Genomic DNA, 23,616 nt, shown 5'->3' on the forward strand with positions numbered 1-23,616 from the left:
CTCAAGCTTCTGCCTCAAGTGCAGTCGGGCCGGCTGACCCTTCCCCTCGTGGGTCTTCGTCCAGTAAGTGTTCTCTGGGCTGCTGGCGGTGGGGCTGCGTCCGCGGGGCAGGGGACGCGACGACCACGTGACTCCTGCGATCCCACTGCATCCAGCCTAGCGCCCGAAGGGCGGCCTGAGGCAGGGGGTCACGGAGACAAACGTGTGGTGACTGACTCTGATCACGAACACGGCGGGGATACGAGAGGGGCAGCGGGAGAGTCTGGCGGGGATGTGACTTACGCGGAGGCGCCTCAGGGAACACCTCCCTGGAGAAGTTAGACCACACGTGCGCGGTGTTTCCTAGGCAACCGCGTTTACGAGAACCGTGCGACCCCTTTAAGGAGAAACGCTTTAGAGGCTGAAAGACGGATATTTAGCCTTTAGGAAAAATAAGAATGGGCTGTACTTCCCCTTGCGGACCACAGGGCGCGTCACACGTCCGTCCCGTAATGGCTCTTATGTGTGCCCGCTGTTTACCTCTCTCTCTCTCTTTGTTCCCTCTCTCATCGAGCATCTCTTCTGTCCACGGTTCTGGGTTACTGAGGATGCCAAAAGACAGCAGCGTTTAGATGCCGCCCGTTAGTGCCTAAGTTGGGCCACACGCGCAAAAATGCATTTCTTCAGCCGATATCACGTCCCAGGGGGTGGCTTGTGCTGGAAGGGCGCCGTGAGCTCAGAGCTGTGCGGGTGGGCAGGAAGAGTCGGTTGTGGAGTGCAGCGCGGGTAGACTTGGGGCAGGGGGCCTCCCGAGGGGGGGGCAGGGTGGACTCCCAGCTCCTCACAGGTGTGACCCTAGGAAGTCCTGATAGACTTCTGGTGACACAGTAACCCCCCTGGGGTGCTGTGCAGAAGTGCGTGTGGAGTGGAAGATGGCTGGGCGGGCAGTGGTCGAGGCCTCTCGGGGTTGAGGTGTCATCCCAGGGAGGCCCCCATGAAGCGGCCGCCTGTGGGTTGAGCTGGGAGGGGAGATGGTGGCCGCAGATGGAGGCCAGCAGTCTGGGAGCCCCCGTGCATGCAGAGGTCGTGAACTTGCCCCTGGTCCGACGGCAGTGGGGTCACAGAAGCACGCTGACTGATGCTCTTTCCACTGAGAACGACCGCCCTGCGGAAGCTGAGCCAGCTGGACAGAGCCCTGGCGGGAGGGCAGCTGCAGGGGGGCTGTGAATGCCGGGGCCTGTGGCCCTCTGCCCTTGCTGGAGCGGCTCACAGCACTGGGTGATCTGCGGTTGTTTCCCGCTGGCATTAGCCCTGGAGAGGAGATAGGAGTCAGGAGTTAGAAATGGAAAGAGGGAATTAGCCAACAAAAAGGGAACTCCTTTTTTAGTTTTTTGGGTTTTTTTTCTTAAAACTGCCCCAGATCAGCAAAGGAAATAGAGGTTCTTTCATGAAAAACAATTAAACATTCATATGGAAGGCAACTTAGCAACTGTGGTCCAGACCCCTCATTTTACAATGAGGACACCGAGAACTCGGGAAGGTTGTGGGACTTGCCCTGAGTCACACGGCCAGCTGGGGACAGGGCCAGGCCCGCCGGCCAACCCTGTCGCTGTCCTGAAGCACAGGTCTCCCCCGTCCCCCTCCCGTCCCCCAGGGCTCGCCACCCTCGTGACTCCTAATGAACAGCTGCGTGGGCAGTTGGCCTAAGGGCACAGTGGAATTGCTCAGAGAGCAGGCCTGGTGGAGCTGCAGCCCCGCATCATCACCTGAGGGTTTCTGCCAGGCTCTCCGTGGACGTCTTTCGCCTCCACTAAGAGAACATCCTCTGTGCACAAGGTTTTAAAATTTGTCATCTAGTTCTTTGCTGGACCGGGGGACGGGGGAGAAGTCTGTGGAGAAATCGAGAGGGAGAATGACTGTCTTCAGTTATGTTAGGACAGCTGCAAAGTCTCAGGCAGGAAAAGTAGCTGGATGAAGGCCCAAGAACCCCATCCTTCCCAGAGTGCCACGCGGACGGGGCACAGACGAGAGCGTCCCCAGGGCGACTGGGAGCTGCGTCCAAATCCCAGCTCTTCTGGGAGATGCAGCCCGGCCAGCTGGGGCTCTGGGTGCGCAGGAGAAATGCCGGCAGGTAGGAGAGGGCTCTCTGCAGGTTTCCCGCAGGCGGGGTGGGAAGAGGCGCCCACCCCAGCCCCCCGCTCCGCCTGTCCTGCCTGGCTCTCACCCCTCTCTCGGGCCCCCAGCCAGCGGGTGCTGCGCTTAGCACCAGCCGGGTCCACCCCACAAACAGCCACTTTCACAGGATGATCCGAGACTTGCACACAAACCCCTGAGCAAAGATGGGTCCTTTATTTTCCCATCTCCAGTGCTCAGGCGTTCCGGAAGTATCGTCACCGTATAAGGGCATCAGGAGATGCCTTTCACGTTTCTCTGTCTTCCCCAGCCTGTTTCTGTCTGTTGTTTGGACTCGTCCGCAAGCCTCGCAACTGTCCACCTTCTTCTCCTCTGGATCCCTGCAGGCTACCCCGTGGGAGTTTTGAAACCTTGGACTAATCGTATCATCCTGTGCTCAGTCAGTTCAGGGCCTCTAACAATCTTGTCTCACTGAATTTTCCAATTTCTTGTTCCTCCCATTACTGGATTAAGATGTAGGTCGAATTCACCCACCAGTTGTGTTCCCAGCACCGAGCACACAGCCTGGTGGATAATAGCAGCTCAGTAAACACTTGTTAATTGAATGAATTAACTTAAGCAAGTCGCACACACTTCTCTGAGCCTCAGGTTCCCCACCTATGAAATAGGCTTATACTTAAACTACTTTCTTTTCCTTAGAATTGAGGATAAAATCATGAAACATTAAGCTCATTGCCTACTTAGTAATTTATGCTCAGTAAATGGTCGCTATTATCATTCATTTGTTCACCTGAAAAAAACCTAAGCGTACCAGACATAGTCAAGCCGCCATGAGGGCAATGCCGGATGAGTGGCATTGAAAATATCGATCATAGAAATACAGAAGCTGAGTGAAAGGAGTGGTCCCCAGTTGCTAGGATGGAGGGCTACCCGAGGCAGGGTAACCTGGGCTAGTTGGAAGACCTTCTGGTTATCTCTGGGGCCCCTTCTGGCTCTAATGGTCAGTGACTTTGTGACGTTTTCAGCAGTAGGATTTTTGGTGGATGTGCAGGGAAGTTATATGCCTCTCACTTCCTGTCGTAATCCACCCGACAGAAGGTCAGGTGACATTTAATCAAGGGGGAGGGATGCGTTCTTGACGTCAAGGGTGTCTCGGGTTCTTTGGGTGCCCGCTGGAGGGCGCGTGCCTCTGGTGGGGAAGGGAGGGTTTCGGCGTCGCAGGGCGGGGATCAGCTCTCAGCAGCCCCTTTCCTCTCAGCCGATCACAGTCTGAGGCTGGCTAAGATGAGACCAGCAATTCAGTGAAAGTCCTCACAAAAGTGTGACCAGAGCACCGGAGACGCTGCCCTTCCCGTCCTAGAGAAGAAGTCAGTGGACGCGGGCCCCCCTTCGGCCAGGCGGCCCTGTCTGCTCGTCTGCAGCTGCTGGACCAGAGGCGCCAGGTCCCCACGCAGCTGACCGCGGGACCGTTCATATCTGTCCCCTCCTCCTGTGGTTGTGAGTGTTTGGTCAGCCTCAGGCCGTCCTCATGAAACCTTATACGCACTTGTCACCAAGTTTTGCAAGAGGCCTTAGAGTTCTTTCTTTAGAATTCGGAGCAAAGATAACCTCAGAACACCAAACCGAAATTCCCAGATGGTTACGATACCGTAACATCTCACCATAACATGATAGGTGGGAACAGACAAACAAAACATCAAGTGATATTGGAATCGCCTTATTAGCAGGGCGCTGACCTGACCCAGGCGAGCCTGCGAAGGGGTCCGGCTGCTCTTTGGTGCCACCTGGTGGTGGGTGTCTGCTCAGGCTGATCGTCTCGGGGCTGACGGGGTCCTGTGTCGGCAGGGATCCCATCACAGCCTAGCCGTGTCGTGGCGGGGAGAAAGAATATTAGGGGATATGGGCCCTGCCCTCTGACTCCCGGGTACTTCGGTGAGCTGCCTGCCATGTCCCTGCGTGGTCTCTCCCTCATCCGGGGTCCCTACCCAGAAAGTAGGAATTTCGGCCACCTCTTTGGAGAAGGCGGGGAGCCTGCGGCGGGGGGGCCAAATGCCAGATGTGGGCTTGTTTCCGCGGCGTTTGCTCTTTACAGAAACAGGCCTGTTACCCACTGTGATTCTCGTTTTGCTTTTCCCTTTTGGGCAACTGTAACTCATTATGAGGAAGGCGTTAAAATATGGTCATTTCCTTTGAAGTCATGCTCTGACTAAAGTGTGGATCTGTCCAATGTAATCATTCCTTTTGTGACTCACATGTCAAGAAACCCATGGCATTTGGTGACTTGGTCAGGGAAGAAAACCTGATGAGCACCTTCCCCTCTTCAGGAGATGCGTCATGCGCGTGGCTGGCCGAGCCGCACTCAGAAGCTGCGGCCCCCCTGCGCTGGGGACAGGTGCACCCACGTGGTGAATTCTAAGGGCCAGAAGTCCTGTTCAAGTTTGGAGGAATGCCCACACTGTTACTGAGGAGGCAGGTGTGCTTAAATTCCTCAATAAACATTTGGGCATCTCCTTCCCCACTGTGACCCCCGCCATCTTCTGCAACAAGGACGGGCCCCTACAGTAGCTTCCGAGGTTTTCTGTGACCAGGTCACTAGACGTCTCAAGTCTTAGTTCACCACGCTCCCCGCTTCTCCAGGCCTGAAGGGATCCCCCAGCCCCTTAAGGCCCAGGTGAGGACCCGCCCCGGAGCACACCTAAGCCTCCACTCCGGAGCACACGTAAGCCTCCACTCTGCCAGCCCCAGTGGTCACGTCCATCAGTGCCCTGGGCCTTAGTGCTTCCTTCTACAAACTGTTCACTCGCCTGTCGACCTTGTGTGCCCAATCGACTAAGTTCGTTGAAAGCCATCCATGCTTCCGTTTGTTTCTTCTTAATTGTACGCCTGCCATCATACTGTCCATACACCACGTGTGTCCATTCGTGCTCGGGACATATTTACGATGGATGCAGTTGCCAGCTACTTCCAAAAAATCCAAAGATGTGGCCTTCAGCGTGACTAATGACTTATAGACGGAGATATTAGATAGTTCTAATAGCTGTTACTCAGATGTTCAGATATTACATTTGACTATATGTTTTAAGTAGAGCTTAAAAAAAAAGAATAAGTGGATCAGAACTATGTCATTTCCAAATAGTATTTCCCAGAATGAAAACAGCAGCTCTTTCTCTTCCATCTTTAACTGTCAAAGGGCTTCAGGTCGGTCTTCGCTGCGTAGCCATGAACAAGAAGGAAGGAGATCAGGGTGTGAGCCTCCTTTTTTTTCTGAACTCTGCTTCTCCAGCCTGTCTTCGCCTCCCTCCAGTCCCTCGTAATTGTGCAAAGCGCAAGGAACTTCAGGTCCCAGGCACTTGAGCTCATGGGCTCACTTCTCCATTTTCTCTGTAATTTTACAAATATGGCAACTTGTGTCCCAAACGGAAGTTTTAGTCCCAGGTACCCTTTAGGATATATTGGTAGAACTGATTTATATTCAACTGAACGTACTTTTTTTTTGTTTTTTTTTTGCGGTACGCGGGCCTCTCACCGTTGTGGCCTCTCCCGCTGCAGAGCACAGGCTCCGGACGCGCAGGCTCAGCGGCCATGGCTCACGGGCCCAGCCGCTCCGTGGCATGTGGGATCTTCCCGGACCGGGGCACGAACCCGTGTCCCCTGCATTGGCAGGTGGCCTCTCAACCACTGCGCCACCAGGGAAGCCCTGAACGTACATTTAAGTATTATAAGCATTTTCCTAGTGAATTCATTGAGCTATTATGTATAGTAACGTCTATACATAAAATAGCATCATTCTGGAACCTCTAACACCCCTATTTGGGGTTTTGTTTTCGTTTGGTTTTAGCCTTTATAGCATTTATCCATTGCTAATAAAGTGTGTAAGGTGCAGGACAGAAGAGAAGCAAAAGGCGTCGTCCAGATCCCTTTTGGAAAAAGACATTTAAAAAATCAGGATCAGAAAGGATTTTATTTATTTATTTATTTATTGAGCTGCACGTGTGTGCGTGTGTGCACACGTGTGTGTGTATGTGTGTGTGTGACTCGAAAGAGCAGCCGAATGACTTAAGGAATCCTTGTTTCACTTCTTCCTTGTTGACCTGGACTCTATATGCTGTTCACTCACTTCCTCCGTCTTCCTAGCATTATGGACAGGTCAGAAGTCACCCCGTGAAATCTGTTTGTCCTGCCTTGTTATTTCCAGAAAAATGCACTGTATGTTTGTGACAGGTGAAAATGATCAGTTTCTTGTATTTGAGGTGATTTCCTTTTTTTAAAAATGAGGGCAGGGCTTCCCTGGTGGCGCAGTGGTTGAGAGTCCACCTGCCAATGCGGGGGACACGGGTTCGTGCCCCGGTCTGGGAAGATCCCACGTGCCGCGGAGCGGCCGGGCCCGTGAGCCATGGCCGCTGAGCCTGCACGTCCAGAGCCTGTGCTCCGCAGCGGGAGAGGCCACAGCAGTGAGAGGCCCACGTACCGCAAAAAAAAAAAAAAAAAATGAGGACAGCTCTTCTTGTAATTCCATCACATTCCATCCGTTATGCACTGAGAATGTAGTGCAGCCTCAGAGACGTGGATGACAAAACTCCACACGCATCAGACTCAGGCCTTTAGACTTCAGCAGTCAGACAGCATCCTCCAGTCAGAGGGCACTGAGGAAGGGCATCTCTGGCCTCTGGGCAGGAATCCCATCCCGAGGATTTGCCGTCATTTGCTGGAATACTTCCAGTGGTGGGGAACTCATCCCCTCCCAAGGCTGCCTGTTTTGTGGAAAGCTTTCATTTTCAGGTAGTCTTATTCCTCATGTTAAGCCCAAATCTGCCTGTCTTGTCACTTTTGCCCTGGTGGTGTCATTTGCAGCTACTCGGAATGAACCCGAACCCTTTCCTGGGTGAGGTCCCTTCAGCTATTTGAGGATGGCAGTGTGTCCTCATAGCCTCTCTCCTGCCAGCCACTGATGGCTCAGTGACCTCTCGTACACCGGGCAAGCTCTGGGTTCCCTACGTGGTCCTCAGCACGCATCACACAGTGCACTCGGGCTCCTGGGTGGTCTGTCCTGTCTCAGCCCCCAGAGCTGATGGAGGTCAGTCATCTTGCAGTGGTGGCTCTTGTTGCTCCCAGGAGCCTGCACTTGCAGACGTGCTGTGTGCAGGGTTCGTTCCGTCTTCGTGGCCTCCTGGGGCGCATCCTTCCTGGGGAGGCTGACGGGCCTGCTCTCGTTGCAGGCTACCTGAACGTGCTCTCCAACAGCCGCTGGCGGGAGCGCTGGTGCCGCGTCAAGGAAAACAAGCTCATCCTCCACAAGGACAGGGCCGACCTGAAGACCCACATCGTCTCCATCCCGCTCCGTGGCTGCGAGGTCATCCCGGGGCTGGACTCCAAACACCCCCTGACGTTCCGGCTGCTTCGCAACGGCCAGGAGGTGGCCGTGTTGGAGGTGGGAGCCACAGGGCATTCGCTCGCGGTGGTTTGCCTCCTAGGGTCCGGCCTGGACGCCCCGTCAGGTCCTCACAGCCGGCTGATGGCAGCTTTGGTTCTGTCCCGTCCCACGTGTCCTGCTTTTCTTCTCCGAGGGGCCCCAGCTGTGTGGACGGCACAGCCAGTTCTCTGCGCAGTGTCCACGGTAGACTACCTGCCGGCTCACCTCCTTGTCTGGTACCCTCTCTGTTCGTGTTTGCGTGGAGGTTCAGTGCACAGTTCCAGGCAGTAGATTGCTTTCTAAAAGTGGCCACAAAACGACTTGTTTTAGAATTTCCAGTAGAACTTCTCCCCTAACCGTGGTCTGCCTCTGAATTGGTGCCATTGCCTTCAAGCTGTCCTTTGGAATGTTCTGGGCTTCTTCACCGATGGAGCAGGTGTTTTTTGACTACCAGTCGCCTATCGACAGTGGCCAGAGAGCCAGATTACAAAAGAACACCTTTGGTTTTTAAGAACCCTTGGCTTTGCATGCATTTTATCGTTTGGTGGCTTTTTCAGACCTCCTTATTCACGAAAGCAAAAAAAGGCAATTCAAACTTAGCTTAAAACTTTCGTTTTTGAAATTTAAAATTTTTATTTATCGTCTGTTATTATTTCTACCCAATATTAATTCAGACCTTTTTTCCTTTGTCTTTTTTTTTTCACTTAGCATTATCATGATTAAGATACAAAGACACACACGCATACATGTGTGTATCCACGCATACACAAATATCAGAGTGTACGTGTAAGTATAGTTATGCTATACAGTTGATAGAAATGAGGATATTTTAGGTTTGGTGGCATGGCTCATGTGTCTTCTGAATTAATCAGATGCAGAGCCTAATCTAAATGACTGCAGTGTCACTGACCAGTGAGGGAAAGGGCGTGGGCTCGTGACCAAGATCAAAGGGGCCCCGTTAGCCAGCCTAGAAGGTCTTAGTAGGAGATAGGAGTTATTTTCAGAGACTGCTTTTTTTTGGTGGGGACAAAAAGAGATTAACAACGTAGTTCTTTCTCACACAGGGCTCCTTGCCCGATGGCTTGGACGGTTTGAGATAACAGGTCGAAGGGCCGAGCCTGCCCTTGCGGCTGACTTCCCAGACGGGAGGCCAGGCCTGGCTGGGATCAGGATATCTGGGCCCCAGTCCTAGTTCTGTTGCAGACTTTGATCACAACCCAGTCTGTTTTTCTCTCTCGGCTTCTTTATTTGTCTGTAAAACAGAGCATTGGGCTAGAGTCGGTGTGCTTTGTAAGCATTTATGAGGGCTGAGAGCTGTAGGGTGGATGAGAGTGGAAAGAAGCCAAAAACGTAAATGAGGAAACTGTACTCTGGATGCAAACAACTCAGGTGTCACGTGAGAGCTCTGGCAGCAGATCTGAGAGGCTGCGAGGACAGGAAGGCACACGCTGTGGGTTGGCACACGCTGGATTCGGGGGTGAAAAGTGAGACGTTGGCCTGGACACCGGGTGGTGACAGGAGCCCCCGTGGGGAGGGCAGGGGCAGGGGCAGGGGAGCAGCTGGGTGAGAAGGGCCCTGTCCTGTCTTTGCTCCCATTCCTGTAGGTGCAGCCTCACGTCCCCAAAAAATGGGGGTTGTGTTTCATTGCCTTTTCCCATTCCAGTTATTGAATCAAACACGGATACACACGCGCACGCGCACACACACACACACACACACGTAACCACACTCAGTGTTCCAACATAAGCAAAGAGTTTGCCTGAATCAGTTAGGAAATGCAGTGATCCGACCAGTAAAGTGTATTCTGTACTTTTTCTAAGACCATTTTGTCTTAACTTTTGAGATAATTTCAGAATTACAGAAAAGTTGTGAAACTAGTACAAATAATTCCATATACCTTCACCCATATTCCCCAAATACTAACATTTTACCATGTTTGATATCTCTCGCATGGTCTCTTCCCCTCTCTCTCCCTCCCTCTCTTTCTCTGTCTCTGTCTCTGTGTAAATTTTTTCAGAACCTTTTACAGACGTGTTGCCCCTTTATCCCTAAACACTTCAGTGTGAAGTTGCTCAGAATGAGGGTATTTCTTTACTAAAACCACTGTATAATTATCAAAATCAGGAAATTCACACTCATGCAATACAGTTATCTGACTTACAGATTTTAATCAGATTTTCCCAGTTATCCCAATGATGTCCCTTGTCAGCGGAAGGAAACGCCAGGTGGTGTGTTGCATTCAGCTGCAGTCTCTTTGGCTTTCTCTGTCTGGTTTCATGACATTGATACTTGGGACGGGTACAGACCATTATTGTGTAGACGGTCCCTCAGTTTGGGCATATCTGCCATTTCCTTGAAATTCGAATCTGGGGTGGGCATGCTTGGCAGGGGCACGTGGAAGCAGTGGTGTGTTTGGTACTGCATCACTTAAGCGGGTACGCCCGTCAGTTTGTCCCACGACTGGTGATGTTAACTTTGATCTCTCAGGTGGGGTGTCTGCATGGCTTCCCCACTGCAAAGTTACTGTTTCCCGTTTGTCTTTAATAAGCTTCATGCGGGAAGATTCTTTGAGACTCTTTCAACATCCTCTCACTCACAATTTCACCCACTAATTCTTAGCATCCGTGAATGACTCTTGCCTGATACAGTTATTAAAATGACAGCTGCTAAATGGGGACTTTCTAATTCCATTATTCCTTCTACGCTTATTAGTTAGTATCTACTATAAGGAAGATTTCCCTTTCTCTCAATTAATTATTCATTCATTTATATATATATGTATATCAGCAGGGGTTCATAGATTATTGTTTTAATCAGTGTTTATAATCCTTTATTGTCATGATTTATCCTGGTCAAATGAACAGAGTTGGTCAGCAGAAAGCCCTTCGAGCCATGTGGCCTTTGCTATGTCCCTGTAATAAAGACACCACAGTCCGTGGTCCCCTTCTTTCTTTGAGCTCTTTCCTCATGTTATGATACAACAAGATGTTCCAGGCTCATCTTGTACTCGTCTCTGCCCCAGGCCTCTTGGAATCAGCCGTGATCCGAAGAGCTCTTAGTGGACAACTCCTAGTGGGTAATGGTGTTTAGAAACCAGGATCTGGGTAGAAGGCGAGCTCAGAGTTACTGGGGTGTCATTGCGCCTGGCCTTTTCAGTAGTCATAGGAAATTGTGTGTATGTGTATGTTTGTACCTATGTATATTCAGGCATGTTTCTGTGTTATACGTATTACACACATGCATGTGCATATATACATGTGTGTACCTGCGTGTATACCTGTTTATATACTAAAAACCACAAGATCGCACCTAATACTTCTAATTTTAGTCCAAGGCCACAGAGTTATTATTTTTTAAAAGCCTACGAGGAAATTTCTTAAACAATGAAGAAAATAGTTAACAGTTTAATAGTATCAACCACATCTTAGATATTATGTTAACATACTTTTAAAAATGCTTAAATGAAATAGTTATAGATACACGGATATAGATTCAGTCGTAGATACATTCTTGCAATAGATTTCGTTTGGAGGAGGACAAAAGACCAGTGAAGAGAACATATTTGTGATTTTTTTATTATCCAAGCACTCAAATCAATTCATTTCAATTTAGCAAACATTGATTACATTCTTACTCTCCGTAAGGCGTGTAACTGGAATCCATTCACTTTGTCCATGGCCGCATATGATACTGTTGCTTGTACAGTATCAGTAGCCAATTCTATCAGCACACAAAAAACAACTCCTTCCTTGTCAATGGCTCTTCCTCCCGAGAGCCTGCCATGGGGTATATATATATGATTACTTGTATTCTGATCACTGTTCAACTCATCAAGGTTATAATGATGAAACCCAGTTTTCTTTAAGTCTTGAAGCTAAACTTACAGATCTTCCTTTATATAAAAAATTTGTAATTTTTGCAAAAAGCTAAATATTTATTTTTTCTTTGACATTCAGTTAACTCACATTCGATAGCTCCGTTTCCCCTAAACTTTAAATATGACTTACACAGTTGATTAGCCAACAGTATTTAGACATTTGAAATACCATTATGAACGTAATGTAAGTGATTTTCTAAATCACATAAGAAGGACGGCTTAAAATTTTAATGAACCCAATCTTAAAGATATATTTCAGACTTGCAAATTAGGCAGATGACATCCGGGGAGCATTTCAAACATCTTAAAGAATGACATGCACAAAGCAGCCCAACGATTATAAACATTACACCTATATAAACACGACTAATATGAAAGTGAGAGTAGGTTAATATTCTGTACCATCTAATCAGGGAAATAAAATTGCCCTTCCAGGCCCATTCAGGAGACCACAGCAGGGGCTACTGGTCACCAGAGTTGGTGACCTACAGGGGCCGTGGCCTGGTGTGGTTTCCAGGTTAAGCGGCTATGGTTAGAGGGGCCCTTTCTGCTTCCCAGATTTTGTTGCCAAATTAAGGAGCCTTTCTAAACGGCTTCTTTTAGCTGAGATTTAAATAATTCCATGAATTTCCATGTCTTCCACCCTAGTGCCTTTCCCCAAAATAATTGGGAGGCATCTTAGGACCTCGGGTTTTTATTTCCTTGGGAATAACCGTTATGCAGCTTCCGCATTAAGGCTTGGAGTGGACGCGGTGTTAATCCCGTGGCTCAGGTAGCGGCTGCCTCCTTGTCTACATCCTCAGGTGCTTCGTGTTCCACCGCCTTTCCTGTTATGTTGTCTCTTTTTTGACATTTTAATGAAAATGTTAAAACTCTTTACTGTTACTTAAGTAAAATGCACTTTTCCCCCCCTTCACCTCAACAGGCATCTTCTTCTGAAGACATGGGCAGGTGGATTGGGATTTTGCTGGCTGAGACGGGGTCCTCCACAGACCCTGGGGCCCTGCACTATGATTACATAGACGTGGAGATGTCGGCCAGTGTCATTCAGACGGCCAAGCAAACCTTCTGGTAAGATCCACCGCCGTGCGAAGCGGCACTGAAATTAAACAACTTTATTTTTTCCCTAATTTTCTTTTCCTTTTATGTAAGTGTATAGCCTTCAAGGGGGAAAAAAAAACAGCTGAAGACTCCTTTTTGTATAATATTAACCCAAATTTTGCTGAAATGTTTGTCATTTCAACCATCTGTGTTTTCTGTTAGAACAGAGGTTGGGAAACTTTTTCTGCAAAAGGCAAGATAGTAATATTTTTGGCTTTGTGGACCAAATGTTCCCTGTTAAAACTACTCAGCTCCACCACTGCAGTCACACACGTAAATGAATGGACATGTGCCAATAAAACTTTATTTGCAAACTCAGGCAGTGGGCCAGATTTGACCCATGGGCTGTAGTTTGCTGACCCCTGTATTAGGGGAACAGTTCTATAAAGCATAAATAATTCGACATATTGCTGTAGTGACGACTGAGTTTTCAAAGCCATCAATCATATACTTTTAAAACTTAAATGTGATTGTTTTTAAAGTGCTGTTATGTACAAAAACGTCCTTTTAAACTATGAATATTTCCTTAACATAATGATGGCAAAGAAAATTATAGCAGCAGTCCTCAAAGTATGGTCCACAGACCCCTGGGGGTATTCAAGACCCTTTCAGGCAGTCCCAAAGGTCAAAACTATTCTCATAATAATTCTAAGAAATTATTTTTCTTCTTCGCTGTATTGACATTTGCATCGATGGTGCAAAAGCAACAGCAGGGCGGTGGTGGGGGATAGATTGGCAGGTGCCTTAGGACCATCAGTGGTCACTCCACACTGTGCTGTGACCATTGCCACTCGCTTGTAGTAAAAGGATATGCTGTGTTCACTTAAGATGTCCGTGATGGGGACTTCCCTGGCGGTCCAGTGGTTAAGACTCCACGCTTTCACTGCAGGGGGTATGGGTTTGATCCCTGGCCAGGAAACTAAGATCCTGCAAGCCATGCAGCGCAGCCAGAAGGAAAAAAAGAAAACAAAAAGATGTCTGTGGTGAAGCAGTACAATTATTACTTTTTCTGTGAAGGGCCAGATAGTAGGTATTTTTATGAAGTCTCTCGAGTACGTGTCTTTTTAACATTTACGTAGTGGGCAGGACACACAAAGCACTTACATTGACTGAACTGTCATGTTGTCTTGAGGAGACGCTCTTGTAAGACTGAGTTGCTAACTCAACTAGCCGCTCCCTAACCCCACCACCATTTTTTCGCTTTTACTTGAAAGAACAACTAACAGGTGAACTGTGGTTATTCAGACGTAAGTATTTGCAGACACTTTTTCAGAAATGAACCGAGCGAGCCTCTCCCCTCGAGGAAAACACTTGGCAGTGTCTGTTGCCTGCAGTGGAGTTGAGCTTGCACTCAGAAATGAGAATTCGGGGAGACTTGTATCTGCCACTGTGAGCTGACAGCTTCCCAGTACTCAGACTTTTCTTATAAGATTGGTGGTGATATTGAGTCTGGCTTTTTTGATACAGTATAGTGAAGATTCTACATGGAAATTAATCATTAAGAAATTACTCCTTGTCGAGCTTTGGTGTAGCATCAAAGAATATCTACCATGACCTGGAAAAGCTATCTACTTTTACAACTGGATATCTGCGGGAGGCTAGATTTTCTTCATATGCTTCAACCAAAGCGACTTGTTGCAACCAGTTGAATGTTGAAGCACGTGTGAGAATCCAGCCGTCTTCTCTCAAGCCAAACCTTGAATAGATTTACAAGCATGTACGACTACCACTTCTCTCACTCATTTTCTTTTATTTTGGAAAATATAGTTAATTTTTATAGAAATATGTTTACATGTGGTGGATTTATTCCCATTATTTTTAAATGAATAAAAATGAATACATTTGTGAGTTTCCATTTCAAATACAGTCAACACTGCTAGCAAACACCCACATAGAACAAAGCTCTTTGGGAGTCTTCAGTAACTTCGAAGGATGTAAAGACGAAAAACACTTGAGGATTGCTGATGTGTAGGAATGGATCTGTGAAATTAAGAAGTGGCTGGTTCCTATTTCATGCTGTCCACTGTCTAAAGCAGGGGTTGGTCATACTTTTCTGTGAAGGGCAAGATGGTGAACATTTTCAGCTTTGCAGACCACATGTTCTCCACTGTGACGACCCCTCTCTGTCGCCACGTTCAGCTCCGCATGGCCGGGCAAAAGCAGCAGGACAGTCCTGAAACCAGCGGACGTGGCCATGCCCGGCAGGAGTTTGCTGATCCTTGGTGTAAAGCGGTGCCCGTGGGATTGCGAGGGGACGCCCTGGGCTGGAGGAAGGAAATCGGGTTCTGGTCCTGCTGCAGTAGTTACTAAATGGAAAGTCTGGGCAAGTCATTCCTAAGCTGTTAGTGTTCCAGCTTCCTTGTGTAGAAAACAGAGAGTTTAGGCGACATGATGTCTGAAACTTCTAGCTGCCATAGCTCTGATCCCTTGATTCCCCCTTCTGTTTCCTTCATCTTTAGAGAGTCTGGATTGGGGCTGAGGAGAGGCAGATTGAAACAGAGCAGGTGATGGAGTTACATAATCAGCAGGTGATGATAAACGTTCTATCAGCTTCCTACCCTTTGAGTAGGAAGAAGATAAACTCAAATGTTTACGCTGTCATTTGCCTGGTTAATAAGAACAGCGCCATCTAGTTTTTCCACCCAAGTGGTGTTTATGGGAGATTGGAGCGTTCTTCCTTTCCATCTTGAATGGGGTTGTAGAACGAATGTTTATTTAATGATTGCCTGGGACATTCTGGGGCTGAGTAAAATGAAGGTAACGTTTGTCCATATTAGGAATCAAGCCACCATGTTACACCCAATTAAGGTAAATAGCCTTGACAAAATGAATTAATCTTGTACGACTTTACTGGAAAATCTCCAGTAATGCTGGAGGACTTCTGAAGTACAAACTGCTTATTCTCGCTTCTGTTCTTTTGTGTGAAAACCAGGGTGACATAGTCAAGTGCTGACTGTTCATCCTCGTTATTTTTTCCATAATAACCTTCTATCTAATCAGCAAGGTGTAGGTAAATTACAGTGAACCTCCTAATCGTGCAGTAAATAAAGCACATTTAAAGTAGCTTTTTAAGAAACGTAATATCCTTAAGTCCACTTTTGCAAAATCTACCCATCTAGAGTGACATAAAAGAAAGGAGCTTATGGTTTTGAACCATACTATTTTGAACCTTATTAGTTTCCAAAAAGCCTCTGCTAAGTCCGCGTGTAACTTCACCGATAATAAGCAAACTGATGACCACATCTAAGAGAAACCCTGACTAAAAATATTTCCCCTGTAGCACAAATGAGTGTGGAATATTCATCTAAACCAAATGTGGGAAGGTCACATTTTCGAGAAAGGAATGTAGATTGCAATTCTGAAAACTGATTTATTAAAAGTATGCATGTAATGAGCTTGTGGCTGCAGGAGTCTTTGCTACCCCATTAAAACCTTTATAGGAAAAACCTTTATAGGAGATGTCACTTAGCAATGAAGTTTATTTTTATTTATTAGTTTTCTGCCAAACCTTCTGTAAAAATTGAGAAAAGAGATTTAACAAGGAAACAGTGTTCAAACTATAAACTATGGTAGCTTGCCAGTGTGTTAAATAATCTGAGGTTGAATTAATTTTTGCCTTTATGTAAATTGTCAGCCAGTTAATGAATCTTCTCAGGGTTATTAGGGGAAATTTTTGGACATTGGATTACGTCTGAGGGAGAAAGGTCAATGGTATATTTTGGGAAGAGGACAGTAAAAGAAATAATAGTAATGTAAAGGCCCCCAGAAAAAGTGGCCTATTTAAGGGTGTTAATAATGGTAAACATTTGAAACGTGCTTTCCTGCAGCCTGTTTTTAAATGAGATGTGTATAGATGATACGATACAGGGCAAATATTCTGAAAGTTTCTTCTGGAACTCTTTTCAAGTCATGCTGGGTTGGAGCCTCATAAGAAAGCTGTGACAACATTGACGGTGATCAGAGCGGTAGATCAGTGTGGACACAGAGCGGGGAGCAGGCAGACTGACAGGAAACTTTCACCTTGAGTCACCCTCTCATCTGAATCCCTGGGAGGTTTTATTCTAAAATCTGTTTCCTGAAAACATGACTGAACCTTGAAGGTATTAACGCTAAGTGAAATAAGCCAGACACCAGAGGACGCATACTGGGTGATCCACTTAGGTGAGTGGGCGAATCCCCAGAGGCAGGAAGTGGGGTGCTGGGTGCCGGGTGCCAGCGCCGGCGGTGGGGAGACAGCGCTTCAGCTTTTGGGAAGATGACAGGTTTTGGAGGTGGGTGGTAGTGATGGCTGTACAGCGTGTGAATGTACTTAGTGCCCCAGACCTGTACACTTAAAAGTGGTTAAGATGGTAGGGACCTCCCTGGTGGCCCAGTGGTTAAGACTCCGCGCTCCCAGTGCGGGGCGCTGGGGTTCGATCCCTGGTCGGGGAGCTAGATCCCACGTGCCGCAACTAAGACCCGGGGCAGCCAAATGAATAAATAAATACATAAATGAATAAAATATTTAAAGAAACGTTAAGATGGTGACACTTCTGTTATGTATATTTTACCTATACTTTTTTTTTTCCTTCTTCTGTCTTACGTTTTTGGTTTAACAAGTGGCATATGGTCTCTTATCTGATTTCCACTTTCCTATTTGTCTAACGATCGTATTTTAGGAAGAGTGCCAGGCCAGAAGGTGAGGGGCCTCTTACTCGGTCTTGGATCCACTCGCTGTTTCGGGCCCAGAGACTTGGTCTGGGGGCCCAGGTCCCTCTCTGTGAGATGAGGGGCAGCCTAGCTGGTGGCCGAGGTCTCTTCCAGCTGGGACAGGACATCCTGTGTGTCTGTGACCTCCCCTTATGTTCCGTGGGTCAGAAGCATCCTGCTGGTGTCTGTTCCAAGTGAGTGAGCATCTGTCCTGCCCCTTCATGGTCCATGCTCCTTCCTGGCATCTGTGTCCCAGTGTGGGTGCCAGGCTGGGCGCCAGAAACCAGAGACACAGACCAGGCAGGAGACAGTCCCTGGGCAGGGGGTCCGTCTGCCAGGACGTGGAACAGATCCAGGTATCAGTGCTCACGGGCAGTGGAGCGTCCTGGGACCACAGGCTTGGGGAGGGCGTGGTCATCCCATGTCCTGCCTCTCACATGACCAAACCCTCACCCCCAAAATACCCTCAAACGGGATGTTTAAACCAGAAAACTTCAAATATGTATCTAAAAACAAGGAGAATCTTTTGTTCTTTCTTTTCTGTACATTTTCTTTTCCTAAACATATGTTGATATATATATATATATATATATATTTTTTTTTTTTTTTTGCGATATGTGGGCCTCTCACTGCTGTGGCCTCTCCCATTGTGGAGCACAGGCTCCGGACGCGCAGGCTCAGCGGCCACGGCTCACGGGCCCAGCCGCTCCGCGGCATGTGGGATCTTCCCGGACCGGGGCACGAACCCGCGTCCCCTGCATCGGCAGGCGGACTCTCAACCACTGCGCCACCAGGGAAGCCCTGATATATTTTAAGTATAGAATAATGATATACATTTTTGTATCAGAAAAAAGCAGGAAGAGTTATTTTGTAAATTAAAGAGAATACCGTGTCCAGGGTGGGACTCGCCGTGCGTGCCGCGTTGTCCCAGCAGAGGGACACCTGAGCCGCCTTCCTGCAGCCAGGGCTGGGTGAGTGGAAACTGCAGCTTGAGCCTGGGGGCTGACCCTTCACAGCCCCTTCCTCTCATTCTCTTCAGAACCAGAAATCCCAGTGTAGTTTTGTTGCAAGACCTCTTGTCAGAGAGGCAGTTCTCACCTCCCCGCTTACTGCCTTCACTCTTTCTCATTTGCTCTCTTTTATTCATCTAGTTACCATAGAAATGTAAGATCCCAAGAAGAAGCAAAATTGGAAAAAAACCCAGAAAACTATTTTTTTCATTTCAGGCTGTCTTAGTTTTCCCAATTAGGAGAAACATGTTATCTGGGTTGTTTCTTCCCTAGGCATTGAGGGTTTTCGCTTACAACACCACGAGCAAACCATTCACACCTTCCTTCCTTCCTTCCTTCCTTCCTGTGTTCATTCATTCGTGCAGCTCGTACTTGCCAGGCACCTTTTGTGTGCCGGATGAACAGAACTGGCAAAGGCCGTGTCCTCCTGAAGCTCGTGTTCCAGTGAGGAAAGCAGACGGTAGACACACGATCGTGCAACATGTTAGGTGGTGATTAGTGGTAGGAAGGAGCAGGGGACAGGACAGGGACGCAGAGGTGGGAGGCTGGGGTGATCGGGAAGTTCCCACCGAGACTGAAAGGAGGAGGGGTCTCAGAGAAGCACTGTGGGCAGAGGGGGTGCCCTTGGCCAGCGAGCGAGAGCTGCCAAGAGCCTGGGGTGAAGGCAGCGGACATGGCACTCGGAGCCTCCCAGGCCATGCAGCCCTGGATTGTTCTCGGAGCCGCCGGGGCTTTGAGCAGAGCCGTGACACGAGGGACGGAGGTGGCCACTGTCAGAGGCTCCCAGAAGTTCAGGGCCGTGCAGGGCAGAGGGGAAGGTGGGTGGTGACGCTGAACCAACACTGAGAACTCAAGAAATGCTGTGGGATAGACGTTCTAAAATGCCTATAGAACAGGTCCGTGGACTTTTCCTGAAAAAAGCCAGAGAGCAAATATTGATACTTCAGTTTTGCAGGCCAGATGGTCTCTGCCTTTGAGAATTAACAGGCTCATGAAAGAGGCATGTGAAAAAAAAAGCAGCCACAGACGATTCATCAACGAAGAGTCCAGGTAAAGAAAGGTGTTCCAGTAAATCTCTGGTGACAGAAGCAGGTTATCTGCCGAGTGCCGGGTGTGTGCAGGCCTTGCTCTGGGTTCCCGGCAGGGTCATCATGGGTCCGGGCCGCAGTCCTCCGGGCGGGTGGTGTCCTGCCCCACGGCTGTAGGAACACCCGGTTCTGCCTGGGTCCTGTGCTAACACTTCTGTATCCTGCGGCCTCGGACAGAGCCTGAGCGTCCGTCAGAGCTCCTGGAAGCCTTGGCGATCAATCGGAGGGTTGTAACTCGTTTCCTCTCTTTCAGCTTCATGAACAGGCGTGTTCTGTCCACTAACCCGTATGTAGGGAGCACCGCCAACGGCTACGCACACCCCAGCGGGACGGCGCTGCACTACGACGACGTCCCCTGCATCAGCGGCTCGGTGAGTGCGCCGCGTGCAGAGCGAGGTCAGCCGTGCGGGAAGGCGGGGGTCTGCGGATCTCTGTGACTTACACCCCTGCTTTCTGTCCAAACGAGAGAAAGCTTTCTTACGCTCTGAGGCAAGATGAAAACTCCACCCCATCTCTCTCCTTTTTGACACCCTGTTCATCTTAATCCGCATCTGAACACGCAGGTAATCGGGCACCAGCAGACAGTTTGTCATTCCTGTCAATGCCATTAAACACCGTCAGAAATCACCATCGGAAAGGAGACGCTGCAGAGTAATGACCTTACTGCCAGCTCCAGACACTGTCCTGCATCCTCTGGGTGGGGTGCGCTTGTAGCTGGGGCCCCCATCCGGTGGAGAAGGGGAACCTGGAGGAAGGAGTGCGTTCAAGTGCAGATTACCATCAAAGGGGCTCATGTTAGGACTTGGGTGTCGGGGCGCGGGCACACATTGAAATCCTGTCCCAGCTGCAAAGCCCATGGGATGGCATCCCCTCTGAGTCCGGGGTGGTCTGGGGTGACTGGGACATGGGTCCTGTCCCACAGCAAGAACACGTTAGGCCCAGTCGGTCTCCTCCTTGCCCCTCCCCGTCCCCACCGCCACCTTCGCCTCGGGGTCTGCAGGGCTGGAGGGGCTCTGGTACCCACTGTGGCCGTAGCCGTCCACCCTGCAGAGAGTCTTGTGGGAGCCACACACTCGGGGAAAGCCCGCGGTGGCCCGACAGGAGCAGGTCCCAGTCCAGTCTCTGCGCCCTGCGTCCTGGTCGCTGTGCCCTTTCCAAGAGCGCCCGGCTCTCGGCCTCTGCTTGCTGGTCTCGGTGGAACCTGCCCTCATCGTAGACCCGACCGCCACCTCATCCTCGTGGGACCGTCTGCTCCTCTGAGCCTTGATCTCACCGCCAGCTTTTTTGGAAAGATAAAACACGCCAACCTGTCTCTGACTCTTCCTGCCCGAAGACCCGCTCGTGTACCTTTCCCCAGAGGGGTTTCTCCCCGGGCACGTGGTTTAGAGAAACCGTGGACCTACACAAACGCTGGTCTAGTTCCCCCATCCCTTCATTCCTGTGAATACTACACAGGTTCAGGCACCCCCAGGAATGAGCTTTCTTTAGGTCATGCGCAGCTTAAGCTGGTTTAGAAATGAAAAGCTGCCCTTCTCCAAGGCTCTGCATTTAGGAATCGTTTCTGCGTGTACATCGCTGGGCGGACGACATGGGTGATTAAGACAGAACGTCCAGTGCGCAGCGCCTGTGGCTCACTTGCTTGTTAAGGGCTTCCTTGACGTTCAGGCCTCTCTTTAAACTGTTATTCTGCTTGCTGGGCTCTGTGACCGGGCCCTTTGTTTTGCGAGAGCCTGCACTTCTCAGTTTTATGAGGTTCATACATTTGAGCCAATACCTGACATTTTAGCAATGTTTCAACTTCAGTAATTCTTACCCATGCATTGTTCCCCCCGAGGCCTAGAGGAAAGTGAATCTCCAAAAAGGATCCTCTGATGGGCACACACACACTTTTTTTAATCTAGAAGTTCTCTGGTGTTTGTTTTCTAAGTCTTCCATGTGACTTAATCCTTTGGAATTTTAGGAAAATGATGGTCTGGTCTAGACCATTTTAATAACCCTGGACAAATATATGCTAGGTTGTCATTATGAAACTCACATCCACGTTTATCTACATGTACCATTATTTTTAGGTTGTAGATGGGTCCCCAGCATCACAAAAATAGACACACTGAAGTGATTGCAAAGGAATAAAAAACACTCTTACTATGAAATTTTAAACCTTTTCTATTTTCATAACAAAAGGCTGTAATTACATCCTGGCAGAAAGGAACTCAGCAAGGATATAAAAATAGAGTAAGATAAGTATAGTATATGAATTAATATTTTCTCTTTTTTTTAAAAAAAATGAAAGCAATTCCTTTAAAACTTAAAAGAATCTGGCTGTGGTTGTAAGTTTCGGTTTTAATTTATACTTTAATGTTCATGTTCTAAGGTGGCTTGTAGCTATTTTAATCCTTTGTAAAAAGGTTTTCCACCAAAGTAATGCCATTCTAGCATTTATAGTTTGAAACATCCTATTTTCTATGACTATTCGATTTCTCTCTTTTAACAGCCTGTGTTTTTGGTTACTGCACTTTCTTCAGGCATAACCAAGTGTGGAACAGGGGTGACGCTGACAGTCACCCTTAGAACTTAAATCCCCAATGCCCACATAGCAGGCTTGGAAGGGTCCAGAGGCGTTCTGGCATCGAGCCCCTCATCCTATCCTGGAGGAGCCTGAGGTTCAGACCCCAAGCAGTGTGTAGTTATGAGCACAGCTCTACTCCAGCTCTCCCTCTTAGAGCTGTGGGACCTCTCTGCCTCAGTTTCCCCCTACTTCATAAGATTGCTATGAGAATTATGTGAGTCATTTTTACTGTGAAATAAGATAAGGTGCTTTGGGGACTTCCCTGGCGGTCCAGTGGTTGAGAATCCACCTTCCAATACAGGGGATGCGGGTTGGATCCCTGGTCGGGGAACTAAGGTCCCACGTGCCACAGGGCAACTAAGCCCGCGCGCTGCAACTACTGAGCCCACACCTCACAACTAGAGAGCCCGTGTGCCGCAACTAGAGAGAAGCCTACGCGCTTCAATGAAAAGCCTGCGTGCCACAACTAAGACCCAACGCAGCCAAAAAGATAATAATAGTAATAAAATACAGATAATAATATCTGTCAGTATTTTAAAAAAAAAAAAGGTAAAGTGCTTTGCTGGGACCTTAACGTGTTTTCTCAGTAGGATCAGAGCCCCCAGTCTCCGGACAGACCCCAGTCCAGCATTCCTTTCGTCACATCACATTGCTTCAGCTTTCTGGGTCAGGAGGACTTCCGAAATCCAGTTCTTTAAAGAAATGTCAAATATATATATATATATATATATATATATATATATATATATATATATATATATATATATATATATATATAGCCTGCTTTAACAAAGAAAACAAAAAAAATTATCATAAGCCAATGGCCCTGGGAACGATTTAAGGAAAAAAGAATCCTTCAGTCCCCAAAGGTAGAAAAGTTCTTCTGAATCAGTCCACCTAGTTGAGTGTGTGTGTTTTATTGGGGGTACGTGCACGTTTTTTGGGGGTGCTTGCTAATAACATCTCAATGTGCTTTGCTTCCTGTGGCCGAGGCTCTAACGACAAGCTGTGTGTGTTACAGTGGGGACCCGACGGTGGCTTTCCCGCTCCCCGTGGCCGAGGCCTGGGAGAAGAGGCGCTCTATGATAACGCGGTCCTGTACGATAACTTGCCGTCTCCGAAAATCTTTGCTCGGTACCCTCCTGCTGACAGGAAGGCCGCTAGGCCATCTCCTGACAAGCTGTCCTGTAACCACTACAAACACCCTGCCTCTTCTGGCCCGCCGGCCTCCCCGTCTGTCACTAACACCTCTTCTCTGGGGAGGGCATCTCTCGGGCTCAGCTCACAGGTACAGCATCTCATTCTGTCTTCTAGAATCGCCTTAAGTCACTGTCCTCCCTCAGGGCTTTGCAGTGAGAGTCTGTTCACCAGCTTGTGGGCAGTGAACCCCATCAAGGGTAAAGCGCAGTTTTTTCCCTCAACTAGAATAGAATCTGCAAATACACAACGTTTGGCCACCCAGGAACAGATTAAATACAGTAAGTCCCCTACATACGAACCTTCGAGTTGTGAACTTTTCAAAGATGTGAACATGCCCCTGTATGCCAGCTGTTGTACTGGGCTACTGTACTTTTCAAGGTACTGTACTGTAAGATGAAAAATGCGTTCTTTATTTTTTGTGTTTGTTTCTTACGTGTTATTTGTGTGATTATAAACCTATTATATAAACCTGTACAAGTATTACTAACCTACTATATAAACCTATACAAGTATTGTAAACCTATTACAGTGCAGTTTTTGTAGCCGATTGTGTTAGTTGGGTA

The 23,616-nt window shown here is 48.3% G+C and overlaps 1 protein-coding gene across 3 annotated transcripts in view; it reads left to right on the top strand.

Moving 5' to 3' along the window:
* The window catches only part of AFAP1 (actin filament associated protein 1), a 153,234-nt gene that overhangs the window by 109,055 nt on the left and 20,563 nt on the right, over positions 1 to 23,616 (top strand). For 2 of the 3 annotated variants that reach the window (XM_067735022.1, XM_067735021.1), the window contains 3 exons: positions 7,329 to 7,540; positions 12,325 to 12,470; positions 19,541 to 19,658. In XM_067735022.1, coding sequence (XP_067591123.1) covers positions 7,329 to 7,540; positions 12,325 to 12,470; positions 19,541 to 19,658 — 476 coding nt within the window. Of the gene's footprint in view, positions 1 to 7,328; positions 7,541 to 12,324; positions 12,471 to 19,540; positions 19,659 to 22,874; positions 23,142 to 23,616 lie in introns of all 3 variants that reach the window. The other variant, XM_067735023.1, reaches the window with a different exon arrangement.

Source organism: Pseudorca crassidens, chromosome 4, assembly GCF_039906515.1.
Source record: "Pseudorca crassidens isolate mPseCra1 chromosome 4, mPseCra1.hap1, whole genome shotgun sequence".
Lineage (NCBI taxonomy): Eukaryota > Metazoa > Chordata > Mammalia > Artiodactyla > Delphinidae > Pseudorca > Pseudorca crassidens.